This window comes from Ammospiza nelsoni, chromosome 20, assembly GCF_027579445.1.
Source record: "Ammospiza nelsoni isolate bAmmNel1 chromosome 20, bAmmNel1.pri, whole genome shotgun sequence".
In the NCBI taxonomy this organism is placed as follows: Eukaryota; Metazoa; Chordata; class Aves; order Passeriformes; family Passerellidae; genus Ammospiza; species Ammospiza nelsoni.
The window spans coordinates 6,444,320-6,467,585 of NC_080652.1; the positions used below are offsets into that span (position 1 = coordinate 6,444,320).

General features: G+C 42.4%; 2 protein-coding genes across 5 annotated transcripts in view; both read left to right on the forward strand.

The window, feature by feature from the left end:
• The first annotated feature begins 444 nt into the window (after positions 1-444).
• GLE1 (GLE1 RNA export mediator) lies at positions 445-10,419 on the forward strand. Its single transcript, XM_059486280.1, has 16 exons — positions 445-596; positions 989-1,210; positions 1,735-1,863; positions 2,028-2,176; positions 2,492-2,552; positions 2,831-3,085; positions 3,823-4,051; positions 4,197-4,312; positions 4,509-4,578; positions 4,898-5,040; positions 5,893-6,083; positions 6,519-6,648; positions 6,955-7,059; positions 8,001-8,083; positions 8,229-8,292; positions 8,981-10,419. The coding sequence occupies exons 1-16, from the start codon at positions 501-503 to the stop codon at positions 9,047-9,049; spliced, it is 2,112 nt and encodes a 703-aa protein (XP_059342263.1). The 5' UTR covers positions 445-500; the 3' UTR covers positions 9,050-10,419.
• A 1,340-nt stretch (positions 10,420-11,759) lies between these two features.
• The window catches only part of SPTAN1 (spectrin alpha, non-erythrocytic 1), a 45,881-nt gene continuing 34,374 nt past the window's right edge, over positions 11,760-23,266 (forward strand). For 3 of the 4 annotated variants that reach the window (XM_059486433.1, XM_059486430.1, XM_059486432.1), the window contains exons 1-4: positions 14,880-14,927; positions 19,947-20,186; positions 20,805-20,930; positions 22,271-22,411. In XM_059486433.1, coding sequence (XP_059342416.1) covers positions 14,895-14,927; positions 19,947-20,186; positions 20,805-20,930; positions 22,271-22,411 — 540 coding nt within the window. In that variant the 5' untranslated portion in view covers positions 14,880-14,894. Of the gene's footprint in view, positions 11,816-14,879; positions 14,928-19,946; positions 20,187-20,804; positions 20,931-22,270; positions 22,412-23,266 lie in introns of those variants that run through there. The other variant, XM_059486431.1, reaches the window with a different exon arrangement.

Genomic DNA, 23,266 nt, shown 5'->3' on the forward strand with positions numbered 1-23,266 from the left:
TTTAACAATTTAAAAATCCCAGAAGTGCTGTGGGAGAAACCGATAAACTACATTTTAATTGGTTATGGTGGGGATTTCATCTTTAGGTGCTGTGAAGCTGGAAAAGCAAACACATCCCAGAGCTGTTGGTGCAGGCAGCTGAATTCCAAACTATTTCTGTGGTTCACGGATGGAGCTTTCCCTCTGCTTCTGCAGCACAAGGCAGCTCTGGGCAAAAACACACAGAATAAATGGGAAATCGGTGAAGCCGCGGCTGTTTCCCGGCCCGCTCCTTAGCGCAGCGCTGCCGGGGGCGGGACTCGAACCCGCGGCCCCGGGGAGGGACTCGAACCAGCGGCCTCGGGCCGGGCCCCGCCTCTCCGCCAGGGGGCGGCACCGCCCGTCCCGCCCGCACGCGGCGGATGCGGCCAGCGCGGCCCGGAAGGGGCGGGATGGGGCCGGCCCGGCCGTGAGGGACCTTGGGGGCCGTGAGGGAGCCCCTGGGCCAGTGCACGATCGTCATGGAGTCGTGGCAGCTCCGCTTCGACACTCTGGAGGCCCTGCGCCTCTCCAGCAAGGGCCAGCTGAGCTACTGCAGCCACTGGCAGGAGGATGAGGTGAGGGCGCGCCCCGGGAGCCGGCCCCGCCCGCTGGGAAACAGCGACCGCTCATGCCGGTGACACTGAGGGCTTGAAATACCCCCAGAGTGGGAACAGGGAAACACCGACCGCTCATCCCGGTGACACCGAGGGCTTGAAAAACCCCCAGAGCGGGTCCAGGCTCGGGAGCGCCGGGTCAGGGAGCGGGGCTGGCCCGAGGGGGTTCAAATGTCCTGCGAAAGTTGGATAGTCCGGAAAAAGTGTTGGAAAGACAGCAGAGAAAAGGGTTAAGTGGGATACTGAGCTGCGATGATAAAGCAGCTACTAACTGTGCAGGTGTGCTCATGGTGTGTTAAAGTTTTATTGAAATTAAGGCTGTGCCCCGTTCACGGAGCATGTTTTCTCTCAAGGCTGCCTTGGAAGGATGTGTGGCTCCCGTTGAGCTCTCCCCTTACTGCGGCTGGGTGCTGGACAGCCTTAGTGGGCAGTTGGCAGAGGAAATCACACCCTCCGAGACTTCAACGCCCAAACAATCCACCCCACTCCCAAAACGGGCATCTGCGGAGAAGATCCCTCCTGGCAGCCACCGCAGCTCGTCACCCCCTTCATCTGCAGAGCCCAGTGAGACCAAGGTAGCTCTCTGATTATAATCCATATGTTTATGGAGCAGATGTGGGGAAAAAAAAAGTCCTAACTTGCTGTCATCAATTGTCAGATCAAGGCTGGTTTGTGCTCTGTTAATTTGTTGGGAAAACATCCTTACTTTTAATTTTTTTGTAGTATGAACAGGTGATGATAAAGTTAGTATTAATAAGATTTTAATAGAAAAATGTTTCACAGTGGACCCAAAGCAAACTCCATTTTTCACCATAACGAAGGAAAATAGTTGGAGCTCTGTTGTGTTATGGAACAGCAGCACAGGATTCTTCCATAAGGTCACAGAGGAGGGTCAGGGCTGTTGTAAAACTCCACGAGTAACCACACTGGGTTCTCTGGAGTCTTTGAGTGACTTACATGTATTCTGACTCTATTTTACAAGGCAGAGGGTAGGAAGCTGGGCAAATAATAGTTTAGGAGACCTGCTTTTTCTGTTTTCCTCCATGAATTGCTGATCCTGTGCTTAGACGCTGATTTTACATTTATGCTTACCATGCAGGAAAATGATAATCTTAGTCTCCTGGAAACAAAGCAAGAAGTTGTTCCAGCAGCAGTTCTGTCATCTAAAGTTGCAAAAGTTGAAGGCTGCATTCGGTTGTATGAAGAGATGCACAGGCTGAAAGCAAAGGTAAGAAAAAAATTATTGAGAGGGTATCTGTGAATCCCAGGAGAGCTCCACAGTCAGAGGTAACAGTGCAAGGACAGCAAGTTATAAATGTTGGCCAGTTTAGTTTGTGTTTTCTTCTGTGCACGTTGTTCAATGAGTACCTTTGGTGCCCCTCTGTAATGCAGGAGAGGCTGAGGCAGCGGCTGGAGGAGCAGGAGCAGATGGTGAGGGCAGCCTATGCCCAGGCCAGCGAGCAGCTGAAGCGCTTCGATGAACTGAGGGAGCTGAAGCGGCATCAGGAATTCCAGGAGTTGCAAGAAGTAATGGAGAAGAGGTGAGATTACCTCTGGTATCACTAGAATTTTGTAGCATTTAGTTCAAGTGCAGATTAATTCCTGTTCTGACAATTCTGTGCTAGTCACTTGTGGTTGGAAATTTCACCTTCTGTTTGTCTTACATTAACTATTAGAGTTTGGCTGTCAGAGTAGATGTCTGGCTATTGTTGAGGTTTCAATGGTTAGAAAAAGGCAACATTTGTGATAGCTAAAGTTCCTTTAGCTTGTTTTAAGAATAGCTTCCTGTGTGTTGGTTTGTGTTTTGTCTCCTGAATGTCTTGAATACAGTTTTTCTGTCTTTATGTATGTTGTAGCTCGAAGGAGGCTCAGGGACAGCAAGAGAAGTTGAAGGAAGAACACCGACATAGAGCAAAGGTCTGAGACTCTTAAGAATTGTCTTTCATAAAAGACCATGACTGCTGGGTGGGAACTGGAAAGACCAATTGATTTATTTGTATTTTCATGACACTCTGAAGGGAGGATGGATTTTCTGGTGCTATCCTGGGTACGTGCTGTAGTGTGGAAATGCAGTAAAGGCACTTGTGTCCTAGGAGCAGAAAGGCCCTGTAAAGCTGGAGCCATCAGACTGAGAAGGAGCTGTACATCTGGAATTATTGAGGTATTTTGTGACTCTTGTGTCTTTGTCTCCCCAGATACTGAACCTGAAGTTGCGTGAGGCAGAGCAGCAGAGGCAGCGGCAGGAGGAGCTGGAGCGTCTGCGCAAGGAGGAGGGCCAGGAGAGGCTGCGGCGCCTCTATTCCATCCAGGAGGAGCTGCTGCAGCTGAACCAGCAGATTGATCCCAACTACAGGCACAAAGACTTGCCCAGAATTGATCTGTCTGCCTACAGCAACCGTGGCAACCAGATCTGTGGACTGGTGTCAGGGCTCATCCGCAGCACGAGCGAGGTAAAGGCTCTGCAGGTGTTAACTTGGGCTGTCATCCCTTCCTAAAGCTCTCTCTAGTTCTCTTCAAGCAGCTTGTCATGAGGCCCTTAAATGAGATGGCACAGCAATTATTCATCCTATAAAGCACCCAATTTCAAAGGGGAATTCTTTCCTCTGGCACTTCAGCTGTTCTCTTGAAAATGGCTTATCAAAATGCATGAGAACTTCTACAGGAGAAAGATTCAAATTAAATTGCTGTAAACTCTTGGTGCTGTAAAGTTCCCTCTGTGACAGTGGACTGGTTCATGAATTGTTAAATACTGAACATTTTAAGATTCTCCTCTCTTAATGAGCTTTTCTGCAGTAGCTGGCTTTCCTTGACATTTTTTTCTTTCTAGGATAGGATACAAATCTTGAAAGATAAAGCACTAATAAGGCTAATCCTGTGTTCCAGCTTGTCACAGCTGGCTTTCAGCAGAGGGAGCTGTCAAGGCTTTGCACTGGAGTTCACTTGCACTTGTCCAAGTGTATTCTTAATTTTTGTTGTCCAAGATCTTAGAAATTTAGTCATGGACTTGCAATATTTACAAATATTATGACCAATGTTATGTACAAATAAAGGAGATGGGGGTAAAATACATAGTTAGCTTCCAGATTATCTGAAGGGAAATGCTTCAAAGGCTCCTTGTGCTTGTTGATGGCCCTCTTACCCTGGAACCAAAGGTTAATGCTGTGTCACCTCTCATGTTTCTTGGCAGAGAGGGTTCCCAACTCAAGCAGATGTGGCCAGCACTGAACGAGCCCTGCAGGAGATGAGAGGGTTGATATCCAGCATGCAGCAGGAAATCACTGCAGCACTAGAGGAAAAGAAGAGGAAAGATGAAGAGGAAAAGAAACAAAAGCAGAAAGAGTTAGAGAAGAAAGAGCAGATGAAGAGTCAGACTCCTGCCCCTGCACAACAAGCAGGAGAAAAGCAGCAGAAGGAAGGTTAGGCTTCTTTAAAAATCTTTTTTATTCCTTTGACTTGCATTTTTTAAAATTCATTTTCTCACTAGAGATTTAGTCTTTCTGAGTTACTATCTTTTTTTTTTTTTTTTTTTTTTTTTTTTTTTTTTTTTTTTTTTAATAACAGGACTTCAGGTTAAAACAGAAGAAAGTATCATGCAGTGGTACCAGCAGCTTCAGGATGCAGCTGAGCAATGTGTTGCTGCTTTCAGTGAAATTGCAAACTGCAAAAGCAACACTGAGGTTTGAACAAATTATTAATACAATTGAAGAGAGATTATTTTAATTTCTAGGGTAAACAGGATAGTTTTCATTTTAAAAAATTAAAAACTGTTGTAGCAGCCTCTGTTACCACTCTGCTCATCCAAACTGTTACAGATATATACTTGTTTAGAAAGGATTTTAAAGTTGTTTGTTTGTTTGTTTGTTTGTTCTCCAGGTGAAGAAGATAAAAACAAACTTGCAGAAAGCTGCTACAATCCCTGTGAGCCAGATCTCTAGCATATCAGGTCAGGAAAACACCAAGAGCTCAATCCCACTGAAATTCCTTTTGCTTTAAAGATTTCATGAGGGCACAAGCATATAAAGTGTTCCTGTAGCAGAAAGCTGACCTGCACACAGCCTATCTGTGCAGGAGGGTTTGCTTGTAAGGCCTCTTGGTTCCCTCAGAAGCATCTTTCTTCATCAGGATTAAGTTTGGTTAATCAGATGGTGCAAAGGTGCCCTTTGGGGTGTGGGTCTGGTGTTGGTGAGCTTGATGTGTTCTGGGTAAGACTTGTCTGCTGTTCCCTTATTTTCTGTCTCCATGCATTCCCTATGTATTTGCAGGCTCTAAGCTGAGAGAGGTGTTTGACAAGATCAATAATCTGCTGTCTGGGAAGCCTGTTCAGACTGAAGGACAAGCAGTGTCTGTGACTCAGCATCCACAGGGGTTGGAGTTTGTCTGCTACAAACTTGCAGAGAAGTTTGTGGTGAGGAAATCTCTTTTTTGGGGTAGCACAGGTAGCCAGTGCTCTAGGAGATGCTTTTGGACACTGAACTGTCTCTTCAGCTATGAAGAACAAAAATCGTTGGGTGTTCAGTTTGCCTGTATGAATGCAGTGAAAAAAACTTTGTTTCTCTTTCACTTCCAACCCTTATTTTATTTCTTTTGGGAGGAAAAACTCTTTTAAATTTTAGGCTTACATCTTACATATTTTGAACTAGGTACAGATAGGTACAGTGTTGTGGAAAATAGTTTGATACTTAATTTATGTTATATCACAAAACCAGTTAATTTATGGTATATTACAAAACTGTATATAGGCTCAAACCTTATATTTTGTCAGAATCTGGGGGACAAAAAGCCCCAGCCTTCATGCTCAGGAGGTAAACTTCAGTCCCTGCTTTCTTGTTAGCACCTCTCAAGAAATAAAGTTAAACTTGTTTTTTTTGGAGTTGGCAGTATTTTTCTCTTGTCTTTATTTGTAAAATTTGGGCTGTTTGAAACTTTTCTCCTTGCAGGAACAAATGCATGCAAAAATCAGCCCATGGAGTAAAACTGTGACTAATTTGTAAATATTTGAAAGTGATTCTTTGGGTTGAGAATATCTTGTGCAGCCTGTGTTTGCTAATCCCATTTTTCCATCCTGAGCCAGAGTTTATTGTCATCCTCTGTGGGTGCTGAGGATATGTGGCTTCATCAGCTTTTCTATCCTTGGTTCATAGCCATGGAAACGTTCAGATTCTTTAGGAAAGGCTAACTACAAAAATGAAGAGGGCTTTTTTTCCTTTGAGAAATTACTTGAAGGAGTGGTGGCTGACTTTCCTTTTCTACCCTCCAGAAACATGGGGAAGGAGAAGTATCTTTTCACCATGATTCAGCTTTCCCAATTGCTGTGGTGCTCTCAGGAATCTGGGAATTACACCCTCGAGTTGGAGACATCTTTTTGGCTCATCTGCACAAAAAGTGCCCCTATGCTGTGCCATTTTACCCTGCTCGGAAAGAAGGGACTTCTATGGAAGAGTATCAGAGGTAAATTCACTGCTGGGCTTTTCCTGCATGAACCCTGCAAGGGTGAGGACTGTTCTGAGTGAGCTCCACTTTCCCCCATCCCTGAGCACACTGGCATTGACTCTGGAGGTTCACTCACAAAAAACCCATCTTGTTCCAGCCCCCTGCCATGGCAGGGACACCTTCCCCTAGACCAGGTTGTTTAGAGCCCCATCCAACCAGTCCTTGAGCATTTTCTTGGATGGGGCAGTCACAGCTTCTCTGTGACCTCTTCCCATACCTCACCAAATGGTGGAACATATGATCCAGAGGGTGATATCAGCCTTTCAATAATTCTTGCATATTTTTGGAGAATCCCTGTTCTCAATAGGATTGACTTCAAGTAAGCTGAGAGCTGCAGAGACTTGAGTGAATGTGTTTTGCTGCCCTAAAACTAGAATGTTTTGTCCCTCTAAGGATGCTTGGATATGAAGTTCATGATTCTAAAGTGGAAGAACAAGATCATTTTCTTAAAAGGATGTCAGGAATGATTCGTCTCTATGCTGCCATCATTCAGCTCCGCTGGCCTTATGGAAACAGGCAAGGGGTATGTGTGGGGCATTATACTTAGAACCTTGTTACTATCCCAGGAGTCCATTAAATGTATTGAAAGCTTGTTTTGTAATTGAGGTGTGCTGAATTTAAGCTAGCTCAGGATATATTTGAAGGAAAATTATCATAACCATGATGAACAAAGCGGTGCCAAGTAATTAATGGTGTGAACTTCTACTTCCTTTATGTTTTCACAGTGATCAAGTTTTATAAAGAAGAAAGTCAATCAGAAAATTGTTTGGATAATTGTATTTAACAAGTCATAAAGCAAGTGCTGAGCAGCTTCTTTGTTGCTTTGTAGGCTCATCCTCATGGTCTGAGCTATGGATGGCGCTGGCTTGCACAGATGTTGAATCTGGAGCCTCTGGCAGATGTGACAGCTATGCTGCTCTTGGATTTCCTGGAAGTAAGTGGTGTGGATAACTGTTAGTAGTTAAATGTCACCAATTTACATCCCTTTTGGGTTCTGAAGGGATTGCTGAGGTGAGATTCACAGCAGTTTTTTTTTAACTTGTTCTTATTCCTTCAGAAAGGAACATGAGTATTTCCACATTCTTGCAAATACAGCTTTGGAGCTGAATGATTTCAAAACTGAAGTTTCTATAAACACAGATTCTCTTGTTGTATTTGATTCTGTTCAAGGTTTCTGGCATTTTAAAAATAGCTGTGTGATCTTATATAAGATCTGTTCTAAGTACTTGGCAGTTCATACTGTGCAAGGAGGTCCTGTGGCTGCTCCAGCCAAATTAGTTCATAAAACAGGATAGATTTTTCAGGTTGAAAAGATCAGAGCCTGATGGATATTAATTCTATAGCCTAAGATAATAGGTCTGTGCTAAATAAGAGCCAAAGTTAAAGTCAGGGAACACAAACACTTGAACACAAGCAGCTTCTCTGCTCTTCAAATGCTTCTAAAGAGCTGTAAAAGTAAAGATGAGAAAGTGGAAAGAGAAATACCCCATGGGGGATTCTGTTAGGGGTGGTGAAGTCAGAGGAGCATTTGTCCTGTAAAGTGTGTGGAGAAAGCTGATGAATCACTGCACACAGCAGTAATCACAGTGGGGAAATGACCACAGTGTGCCCCAGCACATGGTGTTAGCAAAGAGAACTATTTTTGGAGGGAGGCTGGGGTGAAATGAAGGATGTCAAGATTCATATAACAGGAAAGAGGGTGATTGTGGTAGCAGTAATAGCATTGGGAGGATTTGCTTGTTTTAGTGTAGGTGTATTTCTTTAAATGCCTGAATAAAGCGTTTAGTGGTTGGTATGGAGCAGGTTCATTGCAGCTGTCATGCAAGTCTGAAACTGAATTCTGTAACCTGCACTTTGTGCCTTTCTGTATCACAGGTGTGTGGCAATGCTCTGATGAAGCAGTATGGGATTCAGTTCTGGAAAACAATGTTCTTTATCCAGAAATCCTATATCCCAAGGTATGATATCTGGGGTTAGGAGTGTTGGTGTTCTCTCTGAAATGACTCATCCATGTTTTCCAATCCCTGCCATCCACCCCCACACCCCTTGTGAATCAAACCCAAGTTTCTAAATAGATTTTGAAACGTGCTGTTATTTCTGCAGGATTGAAGCTGTGACCAGCTCTGGCCAGATGGGCTGTTTGTCACGTTTGAAGAATTTTGTGCAGGTAAAGCAGTTTTGGGGATTTTTTTCTTCATTTAATTTCCAGATGTTTTGGTTTGGGTTTTGTTTTTTCCCATCACTGAATATATTCATAATTTGGATAATGAGGTTGGCACTGCTTGCCACCCACAAGACCTCTCTCTATGATCTAACCCTCTTTTGTAACTTTTCAATTACTGAATTATCTTAATGATAGTTATGATATCAAACATCTCGCTGCTTTCTTACCTCACTTCTCATTTTTATCAATGAAAATGTATTTTGGTTATAAAGGAAGATCAGTGAGAGGAGATGTACAGGTTGAGGAGGATTCTGCTGAGTCATTTCTGTCAGGGCTATTTCTTATCAGTAGTTGCTTGTTTCTAGCACTTGTCCTGCTTAAATATATGGGGAAGTGGCAATTTGAACTGCTTTCTGTAGTGTTTGTTTAGCATTGCATTCTGCATATTTTTTAAATAAAGCTTGCAAAGCTGTAAATCCTTGATTGTTTAAATTGTTCTGTGAATATTGACTTAGATTATGATATTAAAACATGACAGCTTTGAAGTTGTACTTTCATTTAATAATTAAACTGGTATATTTTATCAGCAATGCTTTGAATGTATAGTAAGTATACAGAATTCCTGAGAAGAAATAGCAAATTAAAATATTTATCTCTATTTATCTTTATTATTTGTCTTTCTCTCCATTAGAAATGTCTACGTGCAGAGGAAATTCCATTACCAAAGGGCATTCTGACACCTTCCTTTTGGAGAACATAAATCAACCTGTATTTCCTTTCCCCTTGATGTTTAATTCAAGAAGATTTATCTGTTAGACTCAAAGCTAATCTTTGCATTAGATCTTTATATGTTTTTGTATAATAAATTACTGAAACTTCAAGACTTTTCCTTCATATGTTTAAGCATGTGGAAGATGCTTTAAATCCATTGTGCTGGCTCTGGAGTTAAGGACTGAAAAATTGGACTGAAAAATTCCACAGTGCTGTTTGGCTCATGGAAGTGAAAATACCTCACGGCTTTATGAACTCTTACCAGCATAACCAATCTCCAAATTACTGCTACAGATTTATTTTTGTATTTCTTACATCTTTTGTGAATCAACTGTAATTATGCTGATGGACTTGTTTGTCTCAACATCATCTGAAGTGTGTGGTGAGGCTGGGGAAGGTTGGGCAGTGCTGACTCTGGTCTCCCTTGGATGTAACTTCACTCCAAAAGGCAGGAAGGGCTCTGGGTTGAGGGGAGGTGGACTCACTGCTCCAAAAGGTTTGTGGGGGCTCCAGAGGAGCTCCTGTAACCATCAAAATTCTATGGGTTTTTTCTGCTGAAGAGGCAGTCAAGAAAATCCACGGTTCCTTGATGAATAGGGGAGATGGGAAATCTGTTGGATTTACAGTGAGCTGCCCTTGAACTGTTTTGGTGGCCTCTTAAGATGAAAAAAATTACTTTTGAGTTCTACAAGGTGGTTAATTATTCTGCCAATATACTGTTGCAAGCTGAAAATGTTATTTTTAGCAGCCTGGGGTTTGTTTTTCCTAGAGGCATCACGGTTTGAAGCTGTAGAACAATTCATATTCTCATATGAGAATAATAATTTGATTTTTCCATATAGTTCTTGAGATTGCTTAGAAGAGGTTGTAACATGTGCTTTGGAATTCAGGCCTGTAAAACCCTTAACATTGTATTTTAAATGGTCTAGTGCCTAACTTAAATTTGTATTGGGTTTATGGATTTTGTAAACTGACTCTGGAATACTTTAGACTACTGTTACCTTGTGATTGTTCTGGGAAATTGGAAATGGCCTCCTGGTGTCCTTTCTGCCAGGTAACTCTGAAGCAATGCAACTTTTATTAGTATACTTGAAGATGTACAAAGTTTTTTTGATACTGAGTGGAGATGTCTTAATTATATATTGCATATTTCATAATTATGGGGGAGACAATTTCAGTTTGCCAAGACAGTGATTGGTCCTGTCTGTTAGAAACAATTGTCTGCCTGTGCCAAACCCAAGGAAGAATTTGATGATGTACTTGTGAAATACAATACTATTTTTCTTTTTTTTTTTGCTGACAGGTACTTGGGGTTTCTAACATTTTTGGGGTAAATAAAAGTATATATTTTTATAAAAATTCAAGATATCCTTTTCTGCCTCAGTAAAGAGAATCCACATACCTACTATTTAAAAAATACTCATATGAATACTAAATGAATAATGTGTGTGCTTCATAAGAATCAATGCTTGTTTTTAGATGTAGCTTGAGGTTTTATCTGCTTCTTGAGCTGAGTGTTTTACTTGTTTTTGTCATTTTAGCAGGTTTGGATATTAGCCAGTTGGTGCTGTTAAGATGCAATGCAAATAAGGTCATATGCATATATCCCTGGTGGTTTTGTATGTACATTTATATCAAATATGACCAAGGAGAGCATTGCAGCTGTGGAAATATTGTGCCTTCAGCATGAGATGCATCAAAGCTGGTGTGAGTCAGACTCCTGCTTGGAGACAGGAGTTCCAGGCAGTCCCAGGCATGCAGTGTCACCATAAGTGCCTGTGCTTCCAATTAAGTACTTCACTCAAATAAAATGTCATTAATTCACACAGCCATCAAACCCACTCACCACTGTGAGCCAGTAACGTTCTTGCTGCCTTCCAGCCCTCTAATCTCTAATTATTTCAATTTTTTTAGAGTAGAATGTGTCTGTTTTAAACATTGATTTAATATTGAAGGCTCTTTTTCCTTTGAATTTATGCATCAGCTTTTCAGAAATAGCTTTCCCTTGACAGGCGCTTGCAGCCTTTTGATGCTGTGTCCTTGCCAGGCTCTGGGTGACACTGCACGGTGCTTCAAGCAGCCCTTCTTACCTATAGATCTGGATATAAATTTTATTTTTATATATATGTGTGTGCATTATACATGTATATATAAATACATATTTATATAATGTAAAACTAATGAAGCTGCTGCTTTGACTGAATGCTGCACCGGTCACTTGTCCCCATCACTGGGCTGCAGAACCTCGACTCTCTGAGACCCAAACTGGCCCTGACCCCGGAGAAGGGGGCACAGAGCCCTCTGCCGACCCCCTGCGCGGGCATTTTACCCGATTGCCCCTTTAATAAAGTGATTTTGTGGTGCCCGAGCCGGTCCCTGCAGGGCACAAACGCCCTCCGCACCCTGCTCCTCCCCTCGGCTCTTTCCGGAACCGCTCGTTCCTTCCGAAACCTCTCGTTCTTTTCCGGACCCTCTCCCTCGGTTTTTCCGGAACTGTTCGTCTCTTTCCGGATTCACTCGGCTCTCTCCGGATTCCCATCGTTCACGGGCGGAGCTCGGGTGGGCGTGGCCTCCCCGCGCTCCTTTCCCGATTCTTTCCGAAGATCTTCGTCTCTTTCCGCCGACCGGGCAGGGCCGCTCTGCGGCGCTGACGTCACCTCCGGCCGGGCTATAAAACGGCGGGTGCGGGCGGCGCGCGCGGTCCGTGGCGGAGGGCGCGGAGCGGGCGGGAGGTACCTGCGCACCCACAGACCCGGTGAGGGGATGGGGCGAGGGGCGGGCGGGGGGCGCCGCGCGGCCTTCACCGCGCCCCGCTCGGACTCACCCAGCCCCGCACGCACAGCCGGGCACAGGTGTGCGGCTGAGCCGGGGGAGGCTGAGGCCGGCCCTGCCTCCGCGGGCGTCCCTGCCGCCTCTCGGTCTCGCCCTCCGCGGCTCCGCCGGGCGGTTCCTTATCGCGGGGCGCCGCAGAGCCGGGCCCGGGGGCTCCCCGCGGGCCTCGGTCGAGCGGAGCGGAGCGAAGGGCGGGGGCGCGGCGCGAATGAAGGGCGGGCGGGCAGGGAGCGGCCGCCGCCGTCCTGAGCAGCGCGACCCGCGGCTGGAATCCCATTCAGCGCCCCGGGCAGGGACAAACAGGCGGAAAATGACATAAATAACATCCCCGGCGGGGAACAGCCCCCGCCGTGCCCGCCCGGCCCTTCAGGGCTGCCAGGCAGCATTTCCCGGGGAGAATTCCCGGGGGATGGAGCCGGGGCGCCGGGAATCATTGCACAGCAATGGCTCCCGCGGCTGCCCAGCCCTGTCCAAGGTCAGGAGATGCGGGAGGAGGACGAAGGAGCGATGGAGGGGCCGCGGCAGAGCCGGTGCCGCAGGGCCCGGGGGGCTCCGGGCAGGGACGGGCGTGGGGGCGGCTCACGGAGCTGCCGAGCAGGGAGGAATTTCAGCAGAATCTCCCGACCTCTGTTCCTTTCATGCGTGTTATTTTGTACGTAGGGCAAGGTCTACTGCTTCCTTTGTAAAAGAATCGGGATTTGTCCCTGCCCTGGTTGTTAAAAAAATAGCTTTTTTTCCCCCTAATTTAAAATAAATCCACATCAAGTGTTTCTCAATTTGTTGCCCCCATACACCTTACCCGGTTAAAACAATATAAATCTGCATTGCTGGGTCATAAATATGTGCCAATAGGGCAACCATTTTCCCTGGTATTGAAGGAAAACCAAGCAATTATCATTGTATATTTTTTCAGCAGGTTCATGTTGGCTGTTCAGGATTTTTTTGTAGCTGTTTTATCATAAACCAGGTTCGTGTTCCTGTCGAAAATGTACGTGACTCCTGAGCAGTCTTTCATGCATATTTAAATAGATTGTGAAGAGCAGTTGTCTGGAGATGGCGAATGAGCATATCAAGGGGAAAAAAAAAAAGAAAAAACAACCCAAAAAAAGCTAACTCAGCCTGAAATGGTTCTGTATCTTTCTAGAAAACAAATAATCCATTTTCTTTTGGCATTTTTGCTTTCAGCAAAGTGCCAGAAGATTCCAATGACTATGTTCACCAAAAGGCCTTAGTCAGGGATTCAGATTTGTTCAACAGAAATTTTAAATCCCACTGTGGGATTTTCCCACATTTATATATAGCTAGCAAAGAGTTCTTCCTTGAAATTTTCATTTGTCCTTATTTATGCATTGTGCTGAGAAAATAATGGACAAAAGGTTGAAAATGGGTTGCTTTCTGCTGTATTGTGTGCAGGATCTGTAACTGTAATAATGGAATTGTTAAGCTGTGGAAAATACTTGCAATAAGATAACAGGTTACATTGTTCACAATAAGACATTTATTTCCAGTCTTATTGAAATAAAAAGCCACAATAGCCATATTGGTCAGACTGAAATAAAAATTTTATTTAAAGAAATGGATTTATATGTAATGCTTATATGAGATCTGTAGTTCAGGAAGTTAAACACAATTCTGGTTATTTTTTTAATAACAAAGGTAGCAACACTAATGGTGGTTGCAGTTACACATTTTAAGCATTTTTTGCACATTTTTCTCCTGCACAGCAGCAGGATAAGAGAGGCCTTAATTCTCTTGGTGGAGGGTGGTACCTCTTGGTGAGAAATTGGTGTTTCTCAGCTATGACATTTACAACTAACCTTAGTAATTTAACACAAATAGCTTGGTGTCTTCTGCCCTTTTTTGGCCCATGTAATGTATTTATGGGATTGTAACTGTTTCAATCATAAATACATTGCTTTTTGGAGACAACTGATCACTTCCCCTTTATGGGAGGAAATAATATAAATTCCTCCCTTTTCTTCTCAGCTTGTTAGTGTAGTGTGGGAGTTTGTTTTTTCCATTTGTCCCTGGAGTGAGTGTAGGCAGCAGAAGAATGGGGTGGAGCAGACTGCAGATGCCGGGGATGGAGCCCGGCCCGGGCTGCGCTGGATCCAGCAGGGGAATGTGCTGGGCTGCCCTGGATCCAGCAGAGGTGTTGGATCTGTGCTGGATCCAGCAGAGGTGTTGGATCTGTGCTGGGCTGCCCTGGATCCAGCAGAGGCGTTGGATCTGTGCTGGATCCAGCAGAGGTGTTGGATCTGTGCTGGGCTGCCCTGGATCCAGCAGAGGCGTTGGATCTGTGCTGGATCCAGCAGAGGGGAAGGTCCCGGCTCTGCTGCAGCTGACCCAGGTGTGTCAAACGCCACAGAGACCTCCCAGCTCCAGCAGGCACAAGGGCACACACACACTGCTGCAGTTCTCCATGGAGGGATTGCAGCATGTCCATGGGGCTGGGAAAGGAAATTTTCAGCTAAAAATTCAGTGGATTGGGCACCCTTAACAGCTACATCTCAAAAAATACCTTCTGTCGCAACTGCTACTTGTCTATTTTTTGTTGTGGCGATTGAAAGTCAACATTTTTGTAGAGATTTGCATTCCAAACCTTCTGATTGAATTTGTCTTCACATTAAGCTGTCACACTTGATTATACTGTACCCAGAACCATCATTTGCCAAGTCCAGATAACTTGCTTTACTTTCTGTTTTGACCTTCTGGTTATGGTAGTTTTTTGGTTTGTTTTGAACTAACTGGAAACGTTAGTACATACTGAATTAACTTCGTTTTCCTGTTGATATTGTAACCTTCTTTTTGCATGAGGGGGTCTTGTCATTTTCAATAGCTTGGGTAACACTAACACCAAATTGTTTTATGTGACAAGGAAGCAAAAGGAAAGTGATTAACAGGTACTGTGACAGAAAGATTTCAGCCATATCCTTATGCTGGTTGTTAGTTGAACGTTATCTTGATTTCCCCCTCCCTTTTAGACTCTACATTCTTCCATCATGTTGTCATCGTTTCGTAAAGTCAAAGTCCAGGTATTTTTCCATAATGCATGAAGTGTCCTTGCCACACTTGCCTGCCTTTATTGCAGTGACCTGTTTGTAACAAAAGCCACTGGTTTGAATTTATTCTATACAGCAGGTGCTTTATGTGCACTTAGTGTGATTCTGATCTGCCTTTCCTTTAATACTTTGAGTTGCTTAATTTCTATCTGTGATGCATGACGTGTGAACATTTTATAGGAGTTATAGTTCAATATAATCAGGTTTTGATACTGATTAATTTTCCAAGAGGTTTTTATTTTAACATGTACTTGAGTGGAATCTTTTTCTTTATAGCTTCTGCAAATCAACTGTGAGGAGATTTACATTGTGCATTCAAAGTTGGTTTGGTTCCTATTCATCCACTTGCACAAATTTATAATCCTTGAGTTGTTGTGCTGTAACTGTTTCTACACAGTGATGCTTCTGTTTCAGTGGTGATAAAATAAATAGGATGTATGGATCAGACTCCAGCTGGAGAACACAAGCAACTAGATTTTATTTGGAAATGGTAGTGATGTAAATGTTTATACTGCAATTAGAAGGATAATGAAAAGATAACAAATGGGGATGAGAAGTGCTGGGGTTAATTATATAATCTTGCATTACCTGTAAACTCTGCATTTCTGCAATGCAGTCAAGGTAATTTGCTTTCTCAGGAGTCTCAGCAGAGTGCAGTCCTTGCCAGCCCTGGACAGTTCTATCAAAGGTCTGTGATGTTAAAGCAAAAGCAAATCCAAAAGAGCCCCCTTCTGTGTGAAGACACCAAATTCAGATGAGAAATTCAACGCAGTTGTTTAAATAGCGGAATTGAGATTTTGTGATTAAATGCCTAAAAATGAGCAGGTCTTTATCTGTCTTCATATTTCAGAAGTGCATAGTTGAGACTGTGCTCAAACCCTCTTGTCAGCCTAAATCACTAGCTTTGCAACCACTTTGGTTTAAACAATTTACTTTTTTTTCCTTCTAATGTGACGTTTTCTGTGTCCCTGCAATACCTGCCCAAATTTTGGGGCTGGTTTGAATTTTACCTGCACTGTGGTTCGTTCTACAGCATCTACAACAACTTTAGCACATCTTGTTTTTGGGGTTTTTTTTTGGTATTGCAGTGCTTGTCTGATTTTTCTGGCTTGGAATTTGTGGAGGTTTGGGGCTGTCAGTGACCTTCCTTAATAGCATATTTGGACACAATGTTCTGCTGCACATTGTCTAACCTTAAAATGTCTTTATTTTGTAAAAGTTAAATTCAACAAACCAAAAGGCCGGGCATTAATTTTGTCCCAGTCGTGTCCCAATCTCTAGGATAGGATAGGGCATCCTTTAGCTCCTTCTCTGTAACACACCATGCTCAGGCTCCCTTTGCAGGAGCTGTGCATGTTGGCAGAAGGATTCTCTTTGATTTTCCAGCAGTGCAAGTGCTTATGGACTTCCCTGAGCCAGGCAGTCATGGTGGTTTGTTTCTTCCCTGGTGTTTTAGGGAGCTGTGGATCGGCAAAATGGAAGCTGGGGAAAATGTGTGTTATTTTTTCCTCTGTCCTTTTGAAGGTTATTTTCACATCAGTTTTTTTTTTACTTAAAGAAGAAAGATCAGCAATCTGTTCCCATTTCCCAGGAGGGAGTAGCTGATATCAGTTAAATCTTCCTTAGACAAGATTGACGATGTGTGATGTTGATGAACATTAAAAAAATGCATTGAGCTGTTCATATGTGCATACTTGGGAAGCAGGAATGTCTTGGTAGGGAAAATATTCCTGTTACAGGCTACTGCTGAGGTCATGTATGATGCATATGTGTAACACATGAGCACTTGCCTTAAGAGAAAATTATTTTACTACTTCTGAAGATCTTTATGTACTGATATCTGATTGTTTTTCAGGCAAAGGAGTTAAATTTTTTTTGAAGCTTTGTGTAATTGCTTTTAAAAATACACTAAAACCTTCTGCCTAGCACTGAATGTATTTCACATTGGTGCTTTTAAATCCCTGAAAACATGTTTTGGTAAGGGAAGTGCTGACAGCTCTGCTGTGGCACCGCTGTAATTCCTGTTGAAGCCAGCCCGATGCCGCTGCTCCCGAACGTGAATGGTGTTGCTGACATCATCGTTGTTGCACTGCGGTGTCTGTAAATACCTGCAGTTGTATATTTAATGTGCTATTATGGACCATTTGATTTGACTAGGGGAGGCAGAGATGGAAGAATGAGAGTAGTAAGTTTGTTTTGTTGTTTCGGGTTTTTTCCCTTAATTTTCCTACTTTTTGTTGGATGTTTCTTTTCCTTTCTAAATAACATCACCACAACGGTGCAGTGTGAAGAAGCATTTCTGATTTTTTTCAAGTTAAGACATAAGCTGACCTAATGTTAGTCTTATAGCACGAAAGGAGGAATGAAATGTCACCAGGACAGTCCAGACCTGCTGTCTGGGGCCTGGAAAGTTCCCTGAGCCCCGTCCTGTCCTTATCTCCCTGCACCGGCTGTGCCGGGCGTGACTCCGGTTATCTGGGGACAGCCTGGCACAGGCACATCCCACTGCTGCTCACCTTAAAAACACAAAGCACAACTTTTACTTGGTGGGATTCGTGCAGGAAGTGCAGAGGTGTCTCCTAGGTGTCCTCAAAGGGTGTAGTTGAACCAAGAAGTTTTGGGAGGGGTGTTTGGTATTCCAGGCAGTGCTGCAGTTGAGGTGACACCATGGGAGGCAGGGAGACTGCATTGTTCTGCAGCATCCAGGACTTTGGAGTTCTGAGCTCCCTGGTGGCTCTGGCAGCACAGACACTGCTGACGTCGGCTGGGGCTGCAGGAAGAACAGTCCATTATTGCTCCACTAAAGCACTTCTTTTACAATTGACTCGCTCCACTGTAGTTACAAAAGGAGCCTTTCTTTTAACCAATTCCAGCAAAAAGAGGAGCCAGATTGCCTGCCTTGTGTGGTGAGAGAAAAACCAGCTCTCAGGGTAAATTACAGAACGTCTCCCATTTGACTTTCAATATTGTAACAATGTTTGAAATGATAATTTAAATATTTCCCTAAATTAATATTGTAAATAATTGAATAATTTTAAATGTTTTCAAATCACTTTGTGGAGGTTATTTTTTAATATTGAAATACAAGTTGAGTTGTATTGTACAATGAATGAGTGTACAGTGTTCCAGAGACTGACCAGGATTTAATTTTCTCCCAGCATTGCCCAAACCCAGAATCAGCAGAGGGGCTCCAGCCATGCAGTACATTAGACCAGCTGCCCCTGGGTTATTCCTGAACACAAAGCAGTTTAAAATAAGTGGTTTTGGCATTACAACACAGCATGACAGAGCAGGAAAGGAAGTTCTTAGCAATAACTTCCTTTCCTGGTGGAAAAAGGCTGTTTGAAAGAGTGCTGGAACAAACAGCTGCTTTCTCAGGGAACCATATCTGTGCCTGAGCTCGAGTTATGTTCAGGGGTTTGAGCTTTTAATACTCAGAGACACTAATCAAGTGGAGATTTTGGTAGCACTGCCAGGCAAAACCTGGGTTTCATTTATGTAACACAGTCTGCACACACTGGGGTGATTTTTTTTCCTTGCCCTCTTTTGACAGTAATGAGTGGAAGGAAAACCAAAGCAGAATTTTCTTTCCTTCCTGCAAGTGCTGCAGTGCAGCTGGGGCCGAGTCCATGGGAGCCAGGAGTGCTGCTGGCACGGCTGTCCTCTGCAGGGTGGGGACCTTGGAAGGGTAGCTCAGGAATGTGTGGGTTCAGCCCCATATGTTCCTTTCTGTCACATTGTCCTTTTACAAGTGCTTGGAAAACGTGGCCCTGTAGATCACTTTCCAGCCTGTGGAGTTTTCCACACAATTATGCGAGATACCTGTCTAATTAAAGCATGCAGTTAACTAATGACTAAATAACAATTTAATATTTAATGATGGGTTTTAACTGATTGTCCATGCCTTCTGGTCTGCAATTCTAGTCTGGGTTTCTTCCCTGTCCGATAGGATTGAGAAGTACCTTTAATTTGGAGAGTGCAGAATTGGTAGAAAAGCATTAAGTGAGTGACTGGTGTAATCACTTGTACACCAAGACATTAATTGCAAAATTGTTCAGGCACAGAGTGTTTGTTGCAGCAACCTCTTGATATGCAGTTAGTTGTTAAATAAGTGGTTAAGTATTCAAACTTCAATGATAATAATAGTTCCACTTTTAAAATTTGTGTTAGAGTTCTATTCTAGTGCCCAGATTTTTACTGAAAATCAAGTTGCTTTTGGAAAAGTTGAGAAACTGAAAATTAAAGGTTGTTCCAATTTTAATAAAAAAGAAAAAACAGATCAGTATTCAGGTCTTTGCTGCCTGTGGTAACAATATTAAGTTTTAGTACATAAAGCAATGTGAAAGGGTTTTCAGTCAGAGCAAGGTCGTTGGTTAAGCAAAATGCTCCTTGCCTTACTTGACTAAGGTCACATCTGTGAAGCCTCTCACTGGCTTCTAAAAGGTTATGTAGAGAGTGGCTGGATGGGTTTGTAACTTTTTTAAATTGGGAGAATAAAGAAGAGATGCATCGGACAGAGAGTGTGGGTCTATATATGTATGTAAGTGTATATAGATACATGTGGGCCACTTAACTGTTGTTCAAAGATTCTTTAGTATTAAATATTTTAAATAAAATATTTAGAGGTATTTTGTGTTGCACAAGAAATATGTCATATCTGTATCCACACACATTTGTGCACAAACCCACATTTTTAGCTGTTGTGTTGGACACTTGCATGCTACAGTTTGAGATGACACAGACTTCATATGGCTGCAGCCATATTTGTCCAAATAGGTGTTAAATGTCTTTGTAAATTTTCCTTTACCACTTTCTGCTACAAGTGTGGTTTTATTTATATGTAAGGTTTTATACACATACCTGCACACACAGAGTAAGACTGTAAGTAAACCACTTGTGATCTTAAAAAACCACTTTTTTCTGCATGAATCTCTTCCTGATCTACCAATGTTTTGTAAGACAAACATAATGGGGTTTTATTTTTGCTTTCAGAAAATGGACCCAAGTGGTGTAAAAGTGCTGGAAACAGCAGAAGACATCCAAGAAAGGCGCCAGCAAGTTTTGGATCGTTACCACAGGTTCAAGGAACTCTCTTCTCTGAGGCGCCAAAAGCTTGAGGATTCCTATCGGTTCCAGTTCTTCCAGCGTGATGCAGATGAGCTTGAAAAATGGATCCAAGAGAAACTGCAGATTGCATCTGATGAAAATTACAAAGACCCAAGCAATTTGCAGGCAAGTCCTCCTGCCACGTTCTATTTCCTGTACTATTGATTTTAGGGTGTTACAGGTCAGCTGGGATAGAACAAACACAGAAATGAAACTTGATCTGAGAGTGTAGAAAGATGGATGCAAATACCCATGACCTTGCAAAGTGCTCTTCAAAAGCCTGGCTTTTTTGCTGATGTAATAGTTCTAATATGGATTAGATGCTACATCAGCATAGAAAAAGTTGCAGTGTAATGTAGCGTAAAAGCAACTTTGCTTAGTCCTAGAATTTGTTGGATGCTTTAACTCTGTGAATAAATGTGAATTATCACTTATTGTTTCCACAGAAAACCCCATATATATTTGTAGGAAGTAAGCTTCTGTGGAAGAAGTAGCTGGCAGGTTCTTAGGGATTTGAACACTGTCATGTGCAAGAGCAAAGACAAGAAATAACAAACTGAAACTGAGATGTTTGAATCCACCTGTTGATCCACCACATGATACAACTGATTTCAACTGTGCAGTTTTAGTATTTGTTTGTCGGTCCTGAATATGCATAAAATACACTTAAAATCTTGCTGCTGGGGAATGTGGAAGAGTCCCTGCACCAAATCTCAGTTGCATTCTTTGATGTTTTCCTTTCAGGGGAAGCTGCAGAAGCACCAAGCCTTTGAAGCTGAGGTGCAGGCCAATTCAGGAGCCATCATTAAACTGGATGAGACTGGAAATCAGATGATCAATGAAGGCCATTTTGCATCTGAAACCATAAGAGTGAGTTTTAAGGCTTTTTTCCCTCCCTGCCTCTTACAGGCCTTTCCTTAAGCACTTTGTTCAGATTGCACAGATAGCTCTATATTCAAAACCTCTCTTTAAAATTCTACAGGTATTTGATTAGTGAAATCATGAGAAAATTTATATTTGTAAATCTCAGAGGTGTTTTTCTCTTTCACGAGCACCCAGCTCATACCTTCTTTTGGATCCAGTTCTGAGGAGAACTGTTTGAAGATGAGATGTTTTTGTAGTGATTATCAAATTATTAATTAATAAGTTCAGCATTTCATTCTAACTTGCCTTTACTGGTTCAGTCCTTCACGCCGTACCGGACTGCCCAGCGCCCGATAGTCACGGCCACCCAAGTGGGGTCCCACATACGAGTAGGTGAAGCTTGTGGCTCTGCAGTGCAACTTGTTTTTGCAATGTCTCCTTCCTTCCTTAGCTGACAGTTTGCACCATCCTTCTGGGCAGTGCTCAGAGCTCTTTCCTCCCTTGAAACCTCTTTAATTGAACTTTCTGAGTGGATCAAGTGGTATCCACCCATGATGTTCAAAAGCTTCTCTTGAATGACTTTCAAGTTTCAGGTCTTGATGAGCAAAGTGTAATAGACAATGGGTGGAGCAGTTACTTTCCTGTTTTGCAAGTTGTGTGCATGTGTGGGAGTGTGGTTTTACTTTTTGTTGTCTATAAAGTTTCTAGTTACTCCCAATAGTATTGAGAGGCCAACTGCAGCCAGAGAAACTGAGTAATAAAACTAGTAATTGCTCCTAGTATGTCCATATCATGTCACTTCACAAAGTTAGCAAAATATGTTAGGGTTAAGTGTTTAGTGTTAGGAGAAGTGGTTAAAATACAGTGAAATTGCATAAGTTTGACTTAAAGCAAATGTGTTGTCTTACATAAGAATAAATTCCCAAAGGAAGATGCTACACACTTATTGGGAGTTGACTTTCATATAAAAGACTGAACATTTGAAGGGGAGAGCCAGCAAGTTTTTGGCATGACTTCATATTAGCATAGAATTTAAATCAAATTTTATCTCACGATGTTTAGCTCATAGTTACTTAAAGATAACTATTTGATAGCTTCATTAATTAATCACCCCTGTCTAAATATTCAGTTCTGTAATTTCTAGTTTTGTGTTACAACACTTTACATAATTTGAAAACTATTCACTAGAGATAAAATCATGAGGTTTGTCCCTTGCCCTTTGTCTAAAGTAAGATTTAGGATGTACAACTTCAGAACAACAAATAAATCTACTGTTAAGGACAGGAAGGGAATAAATCTCATCTTCTTTGACAGGGGATTTTAATAACAACATCCTTTTGTTTCAGACTCGCCTGCAGGAGCTGCACCGACTATGGGAATTACTGATGGAAAAGATGAGAGAGAAGGGAGTGAAATTATTGCAAGCACAGAAGTTGGTGCAATATTTACGGGAATGTGAAGATGTCTTGGACTGGATCAATGACAAGGTGTATAATTACCTCCCTTTATTGTGTCCTTGATGGAAATCTGATGTGTTTGTGTGAAAAATGTCTGTCAGCAAAGAGTTGCTGGAGGTCAGGTAGTCTCAGAAAGCTTGTAAAGGCACCTGTATGTTTTATTTAGCTATTCACATTGCATCAGCAGTGTGTGTGCAAAGTACTACTGTTTTGTTGCAGCAATAAAAGTTATTAGTTTAAGAAGAAGCCTGTTTGTTGGAGAGTACTTTTAGCATAATCAATTCATCCTTTGCTTTGAGAAGACAAATAAAATTCAAGTTTCCTCTAAGGGAAATCTTCAACATGTAAAGCAAATATTTTAAAATAAATATTCTAAATTATTTGTTTCAGAAAGGAGCCAGCCCAAGCAACAAGCAGTGTGTAGATAGTTACTAAATGATTGGAATATCTTTAGATATTGTAAGGACATGAACTGCAGGAGGACTGTTGGCTCTTGATTCTTTGAACTCTAAGGAAGCAAACCACAAACCACACTATCAAAAGAAAAAAAAGCCACAAAATAATCACACTGGTTTCCTTAAATGATGGTTTGCTATTTTGTATCATTGTGGGTTCAAACTGTAAACCGTGTATAACTGTTACTGAATACAACACTGCACTTCTTGTGCAGGAATCTTGCATCAGAATCCTACAGCAAATGCCCACAAACAATGTAAAAAGGAACAAATTCTAATCACTCTGTGTGGTAGGAATTTGTACTTGAAAAATTATTGTGACTAAGGAAGATGAAAAAATAATCACCTTACTGATCTGGCATATTTTCTGCAATAATAGGTAGATGTTGGGGCAGGGAATGGAGTTTAATAATAATAATAATAATAAACT